Raw genomic sequence first — 7781 nt, 5'->3', positions numbered from 1 at the left:
GAGCGGGCCGGCTGCGCTGCCGCGCATGGATGCCGAGCAACCGCCACGCTGAATTTACGAGCCCCTCCTAATGAAACGCGCTCGTCGCCAGTGGCGTGGCACGCCCTTCCCGGCGCTCGCGGCGCACCTCGACAAACTTCACGCCTCCCGCTCTGTGGCCTGCCAACCGTCGCACATGGTCGAGTGCCCGCACAAAGGAGTTGCTGAGGTTGTCTACTAATACAGCCGTGTGCCCATGCTCCAGCAACGCCAGCACCGTGTGGCTGCCTGCCAGGGTGTGGAGGCAGCATCGAGAGTGAAGCGGCGCGAGCAGCGCGAGCGCCGAGAATGATTGAAGAACAATCAAGTCGGGAACCCAGGTTCCACGTGTCAAATGCAATTGATTCATGCGTTAGCTTGCACACCGATGAAGCCCAGGCCTCCTGTCACGAGCACATGCATCCTGGGCGCGTGGGCGGTTATATTTTGCCGCGGTATGTGCGACAAAGCGACAACAATAACTAGAATGTGATATATGTTTTTGACTATAATATGGCCGTAGAATCGTTGCAATAAAATGCAGTGGCGCGGTTGACGCCACCAAGCCGCCGTTCACAGCATGCAGCTGAGCATCAGCGGTGAGCGCTGGCGCTGCCTGTCGCCAGGGTCGACAGGACTGTGCCCATGCGGCATGATGCAGTCTGCTACACATCACGGCATAGTGCAGCGCATGGGTATCCGCCAAGCAGAGTGCTCAAAAAGCTTGTATGCATCGGGGTGCGCCGACCGACGGCCCCAACAACAGCAGCTGCCCTTGGGGGAAGTGGGGCATGAGGAATTATGTTGGGAGGCGCTTGCAAGGCCGTTGGCAGAGCCTCTAAGTGCCCAGGCTTCAGAGCAGCTGTTGAATAAACACGGCCCCTTCTAAATCAAAGCGGCACAAGCCGCGGGATCAGGGGCTGAATCCCCCGTACTACGGGGGGCTGGCTAGTAGCCAGCAGCACCAGCCCTCGGCCGGCTGATGTCCCTTTGCTGCCGCGCATGAATGCTGCGTGACGCCCATTTGCAGCTGGCCCCTGGTTGAGCTGGTGTGTGAATACCATTGTAAATTATGCAAGGGGGTTGTGCAGGGATGCTGGTGATAGGCATACAAGCGTATGTAACACGGTCTGTGCAGCAACCTGCATTCGCAAAGGCCTGGAAAATTGAAGAATGAATTGTGTGACAAAGAAACTCGGGATGACAAGAAATGTTTGTTGAATGTCCTGGATTAAGATATCAGAGAATAGAATCTATGTACGCAGAAGGAAGCGAATTTGTTGTGGATGGCAGTTTGCGCCTATCGTTGGATCGCGTGCACATCACATGTGCCTCCCACGTTCAGCACTGAGTTGTCGATGGCGCATGAATCATGCCATGCGCGTGGCGCAACCAATAAAGTTAAATCTGTCACTTCGGAAGCGTGCAAGTCACAGTGTACTGCTGCTGCAGCAGGAGGCATAGTCAAAGGACAGGTCGCGCCAGGTGCCAAGCAGGGCACCTGCAAGCAGGTGCTCTGTGGCCATCTCAGCCCAGCTGATCGCGTTGTGAATCAAACGGCACCAACCAAATTAATGAGATGCTTGGCCTTTAGCCAGTCATGATTGCCGCAAAGGTTGTTCAAACTGAGCAAGCTAGAGGGCAAGCTCGGCCAGACCAGGGTTGCAGAAACCGCTATACAGTCATTAGGCAGCCCAGTCATTCTTGTCAGCCCCCATGTTCAAAACACACCCAAGAACCACTGAGCGCGTAATCAATAAGAAGAAATTTGTGGAGGTAGGATGAACACGGCGCAAACGGCAGCCGCAGGTCAGCGGATGAGAATCCGCAGCAGCACCAGCAGTATCACCACCGAGGTGGGGCCCGGGAAGAAATAGAGCCACCCGAGCGCCGACGCGACCCGCAGGGCGATGTCCGCCCTGTGGCGGTGCCAGACCAGGTTCCAAAGCCACAGGAACACGCCGGAACCCTCGTTCAGGTGTGGGAACGGCTGCATCGGCACCGTCAGCCGCGCGCCCGATGCGTGCCGCACGCCGTTGGCATCGAGGAACGATACCAGCGGCTCCCACCCCTGCTTTACGTCAAACACCAGCAGCCGCCCCGCCGGCACCGCCGCCCTGACGCGCTCCTCGTGGCGCGAGACCAGCTCCAGGTGTGCCTCCATGTCGCGCCCGAACCCGCTGCACCTCGCCCCGAAGAACGCGACCATCGCCGCGACCCACAGCGGGTACAGCTTCGCCACCGCGGGCATGCGGGAGCAGCAGCAGAGGATGCCGTGCACGCGCACCGCGGCGTTGAGCGTGTTGTAGGAGCGCCACCACGCGCGCTGGTCGCGGACGGTCAGCAGGACGACGGCGCCGGGGGCGGCGGCTTTGAGAATCTCTTGATAATACAGGGCACCCAGCAGGTCCTGCAAAAAGTGTCAGGAGCGTTGAGTCTATTATACAATGGAGTGAGCGCATTCAATTCAGCACGCACCCGGCACTGGAACGACTGCAACGTGCATGGGTGCTTTGTGTGAGCGGGGTCGGGAGTGTCTGCGGGGGGGTGCTCTGGGACTGCAATCGTGCTGGCCTGTGAGGCGTGGTTGTTGATTGCGGAGGTGGTGGTAGTGCTGCTGCTGCTGCTGCTGCTGCTGCTGCTGCTGCTGCTGCTGCTGCTGCTGCTGCTGCTGCTGCTGCTGCTGCTGCTGCTGCTGCTGCTGCTGCTGCTGCTGCTGCTGCCACCACTACGTTGGGCTGGCACCCACGTGACACGGCCTGCTGTCACCTGTCGTGGCCCGTGTGATATTGCTGAACGCAGTATGCATTTGCATAACACACACATCCCACACAAATCCTACCCAAATCACTGTACTTTAATCCCTTCGTCTCACCATCGTGCACGCGCTGTAGCCCGCAAACAGCTTGTCAAAGTTTGCAGGCTTTCCACGGACCACGACGCCGTGCCAGCTGTCCAGCAACCTCTGGTCTTGGATGACTGCATCGCGTCAAAGAACGCACGCAGGACCGGGCACCGATTTGCGGCAACTCGAATCGTGGACTGCGTGAGCGAAATACTGCCGCGCGTGCTGCTGCCGCTCGCTGCTGGTGCAGGCAGTTGCTGGTGCTGCGCCAGCTGTTGGTGCTCCGGCGGCTGGCAGTAGCTTTGGACAGCACGCGCACTGGATATTACGTAGCTTAGGTGGAAATGATAGTCGAGGCTTATTTGGTGCTGGAGCGCTCCGCGACCTGGCAACTCACCATCTTCAAAGTGGCAGCAAGGCTCTCCAAGCAGCTGCGCCAGCGCGGCCTTGCATGACTTAGTGCCGCTTCGCGGCAGGCCGGCGCCGATGACACGAAGCGAGCTCATGAGACGCACGATAAATATGCTCTAGCGTCCACCAGCTGGTGCTAGGCTAGCTGAGGCGGCGGGCAGCAGGCAGTGTGGAAGCAGCCCCTCAGCCGCTGAGCATCAAGATGCAGCGATGCAGTCAATGGGCTGTTTGCCAAATGATTTTGCCCTGTGTATAGATGTGACGATTATCACGTGCATTCTAGTGCGACCCCCAGCCAAACAACGATACCTTCATCGCGCGGCTTGCGCATTTGTCCCGGTCCTGAGGTCCGGCACGGCTGAACGAATCCGTCAGACGCGGCAAGAACGAAGGCCTACGCGGGCGAATCACCCCCGTTACTACCTGGTAATTATAATATAATGATATTTTGTGCTGAATCCGAGCTCGTACCCTGCATACGCCCACCTTCAGCTATGATCCCTCCACATGCGGGCAGGCCCGGTTATTCGTGCGCCGTTGACGCTGAAACATGCAAGGTGCATACATGAGGGATAGGTGTCACTCCTGGCTGTTCTGGCACTGTCCTGAACTTGATGCTCTTCACTGCTCCTGAACCCTGTTCATCAAATCAGCAGCTACGGTAACCCGCATCCCACACCCTACCGTAATCAATTTCTTGCAGCTTGTAAAGGTACGGTTAGCATCCACCCGTGCGCGGTGAATTCCCATTAGTCAATTGTTTGGCTGTCCAACTGCCAAGTATGTGGCTCTCCAATTCCACATGTCACGGCTAGCCCAAAAGCTTGCAGAAAGTGTTTGCAAAGGGTTATAAGCCACAAAGCCACACGTGCACTGTGCCGTTTACATGGCACCTGCGGGGATGAGACTGCTGCAGCTATGACAATGCCGTGGGCGGTGTCTCATGTTCAGCGCCACGCAACCATGGATGTGCAGCAAATGCGATGGGACAGCCCGCACTTGTCAATGCCAGGCAAGCTGTCTCATAGAAACATCACGGCTTGCTGCAGAAGACCTGCCTAATCTCCTGCAGGCCCATGAAACTGTGTCGTGTATCGCGGCCTGGCCCGGGTGCATGGCAGCTGCCGATGTAACAGCTTGGATAGCTTCCCTACCCTACAAGGGCTGAGCTGCGACGGCATCACCGCGCCTGCCTTGGCGAGGATTCCATCCTCTAGATTGAACATAGCTCAGAACACTTCCATTTGAAGGGCTAGCGGGTATAAAATGTCTGGACACGCTGTTCAGCGCGTTGCCTGTGCAAGTCGATCACGCCAATAGATGTGTATGCTTCTGGACTGGGTTTAGGTTCAATATCATTGCTTCAGTATAAGGTACGGTGTTAGAAGACGGTGGAGACCGGACCAGAGTTGCCTCGGGCGGGTCTGGACACCGGTGCACAAATCCACGTTGGTGGGTGCTGTTTTGCGGTGGACTGGAGCTGCGCGGCAATAGATCGACCTTGCGTTTTTAGACCTTGCGTACCAGTGCATCGCGCTGGCGCTCTTCAGTCGATGCGCCTACAGCGCCGCAAGCTGCTGCAGCTGAGCAGCTGCTCGTGCGGCTGTCATGCTGCCAGCTCATCCGTTGCGGGTGGTTTTGCAGGTGTTTGGGATGTATCAGCTCAGAAGTCAACCTTGAGAAGCTATTAATAGGTGCATCCGCCGCAACACACCCCGACGCCCTTGGCAGGCAGGGCCGCTCGCAACCCCGATGGAGCTCCGTTGCGCCCCAGCCTCTGCCCCCGGCATTGCGCCAAACGACACTGCGGCCGCCGCCGCCTCCTTTGGCGGCGCGCCCATTTCCCACGGCGGCGCGGCCGCCGCCAACACCACAAAGGGCGGCAGGGAGCAGAGCGTCGGCGGCACGGCGCGGCCGCGCAGCGCGCTCGGGCGGCTGTCCCGCTCGAAGATCCTAAATCTGGGGGCGCCTGAGTTCGTAAAGTATGTGTTGGACAAGGATGGCCACGACCGCCACGAGACAGACATCACGCGGCGGCGTTTTTGGCACAACGTGAGGCGGCGCGAAGCAGGGATGCGGGGCAAGCAGACGAGCAAATTCTTCAGCGCTGCCGGCAGTGGCGTGCTGGCGGTGTGTGAAGCATACATCCATCAGGCGGAGGAAGCATTTGAGCGTGCCTAGTACAGAGGGCGCCAAGATATCACCCCCAAGCATGCAGGCCGCTCCTCTGCATAGTTTGTACGAGGCATGCATGTATTTGAATCAGTCTTGGCTGCGTCATCGCAACACCCCAACACTCAGGCCCCACCCGTACCCCATACACACCCACAGCCTGCAGACCTGGTGTTCACCTTTGACCGCTGGAACAAGCACCGCAACAGCCTGCGCTACGTCAAGCACCTGACGCACGTGTTCACCTCCCGCATCTTCCGCAACCTGCGGGGCCCGGTGGTGGTGGTGATGGCGATGGCGGTGCTCGTGGGGACGTACGAGACGCTGAGGACGGTGAGCCGCGCCGCCGGGCCCGCGTCGCTCGTGCCCCGCTCGCGGCAGCGCTCGGGCAGCTGCCTGTCAGTGGCGGGCCGGGAGCCAGGCAACACCTGCTGGAGTTGGGGGACTCGAGCCGCAGCTGGCCGCCTCGCCGCGTCGGCAGCACACCGCCAAATGGCCTGGCCGGCGCGCCCTGCCTGCAGCATGCATCGCGAAACATTGGGCTGCCAAATTGAACCCTGACACCCTCGACTGACGCGCGGCGGCTTGCAGACGGGGTACCTGCCGGGTTTCCCCCACTTGGCCCACTCCGCGCTGGACGAGGGATTCCAGCTGACGGCGTTTGCGCTGTCCCTGCTGCTGGTGTTCCGCACAAACAGCTCCTACGGTGGGCACGGCTGGGCCGCGGCACTCTGATGATGTGGGCCGGCATTGGGGGCGCCGCTTCAGTTGGGCAAGTGCAGGCGTGGAGGGGTATGTGTGCCGGGGGTGTTAGAGGCGGTGCGGCCGCTTCTGTTGCATCGCGATGGCTGCAACGGCGGAAGCGGTGTGTCCGCCTGGAGCGTGCATGAGGCAGCTGCCGCCACAACGCCGCAGACCGCTGGTGGGAGGCTCGGAAGATTTGGGGCGGAGTCGTCAACCGCTCGCGTGACGTGGTGCGGCAGGTGCGGCCTTGCCGGGCAAAGCAAATTATGTAGTGCTTCTGGGCAAGCATGCGTTGATGTCGTTGTAAGCAGCCGTCGATACACCTGTCTACTCAAAGCTGGGGCTGTTTCTCTGACCCACTCAAGTGTGATGTGCAAGCAGGTGTGGCATCAACGGGTTCCAGGTTGATCCACACTGCTCCCGCACTGCGACCCACTGAACCGCCCGCCACGCTGCCGCAACTGTCAGGGGCTGGTGTTCTTTGCTGACGAGGACACCCACCTGAAGGAGACCCTGGCATGCTGGGCTATGGCCTTCCCCAAGGTGCATGCACGATTCAGAGCCGCCCAGCAGACGCGTGCGCGCAGTCGCTGCGCTCCCGGCTGTTATGCGCCATGCTTTCATAATTGCAGGGTCAAGGTCCAGGGAAAGGTGGGGGGCGATGTTGAGCAGGCGGACGCGCGCTTGATCATTGGTGTCTAATAATGCCGACACCGCCGGCATGTGTCCGCAGGTCCTGATGTGCCACCTCAGGGACAGCATGGACGTCAAGAAGGAGGTTGGGGTGGGTAGTGGTTGCTGTGATAGTGTGTGTGTGTGTGTGTGTGTGTGTGTGTGTGTGTGTGTGTGTGTGTGTGTGTGTGTCATTGCAGTGACTGATCACGGGTTTGCTGTGTCAATTACACCTCCTTCCAAAGGTGCACGCTTTGCACGTGCGGCCGCCAGTGCGGGCGGGCCGGCCGCGTTGCATGAGAGGCCCTCGCGCGCAGCCAGGCGCCGGCGCCTGCCCTGGCCGGCCCCTCGTTGCAAGACAGGCTGCCGTCACAGTGCTGCCGCGCATCTCAACCTGGCCTTGTCCCGTCGTTCCCCCCACGGCCGTGCCAACCCTCCGCAGCACCTGCTGAGCCCCCTGGAACTCGAGCTGCTGTGCTCCTCGGCACACCGCCCCAACTTCATCCTGCAAGTGCGAAAAGGGGGTCTCATGGTTGGCGACCCTTGCTCTTGCAGCACGGAGATTTTCTATCACTGCTAGCCAGTAGTGGATAACCGCTGCACCTTATAATCCAGCGGTTTTGAAACCACCTTCACCAGCCCCCATCATGTCCCTGAACCCCGACCTGCGCCCTGCTCTCTTCACCCCGCCCCTTATCCCTCCGTAACCCTGTCCCGGGCCACTCACAGGTCATCTCCGAGACCATCCGCGCCGCCAAGCCCCACGAGCTGTACCGCATCAGGATGGACGAGAACCTCACGTTCTTCCACGACGCCCTGGGCAGCTGCGAGCGCATCCTCAGGACACCCATCCCGCTGTCCTACACGCGCCACACCAGCCGCTTCCTGTAAGGAGACCGCGCGCGAGGCTGGGTTGGGC

General features: G+C 60.0%; 2 protein-coding genes across 2 annotated transcripts; one reads left to right on the top strand and one right to left on the bottom strand.

Moving 5' to 3' along the window:
* Positions 1 to 1828: 1828 nt before the first annotated feature.
* On the bottom strand, positions 1829 to 3369 carry MNEG_8637 (hypothetical protein; the record flags this gene model as incomplete). The annotated part of the gene is made up of 4 exons (XM_014042890.1): positions 1829 to 2400; positions 2578 to 2746; positions 2894 to 2997; positions 3261 to 3369. The coding sequence occupies 4 exons, from the start codon at positions 3367 to 3369 to the stop codon at positions 1829 to 1831; spliced, it is 954 nt and encodes a 317-aa protein (XP_013898344.1).
* Positions 3370 to 5026: 1657 nt separating this feature from the next.
* On the top strand, positions 5027 to 7753 carry MNEG_8636 (hypothetical protein; the record flags this gene model as incomplete). Its single annotated transcript, XM_014042889.1, has 8 exons — positions 5027 to 5404; positions 5606 to 5779; positions 6038 to 6152; positions 6362 to 6429; positions 6659 to 6733; positions 6924 to 6974; positions 7305 to 7373; positions 7592 to 7753. The coding sequence occupies 8 exons, from the start codon at positions 5027 to 5029 to the stop codon at positions 7751 to 7753; spliced, it is 1092 nt and encodes a 363-aa protein (XP_013898343.1).
* Between the last annotated feature and the right edge of the window lie 28 nt (positions 7754 to 7781).

This window comes from Monoraphidium neglectum (assembly GCF_000611645.1).
Source record: "Monoraphidium neglectum strain SAG 48.87 unplaced genomic scaffold scaffold01661, whole genome shotgun sequence".
NCBI lineage: Eukaryota > Viridiplantae > Chlorophyta > Chlorophyceae > Sphaeropleales > Selenastraceae > Monoraphidium > Monoraphidium neglectum.
Note: the sequence above shows the minus strand (reverse complement) of the source record. Positions and strands in the feature narration are given on the sequence as shown.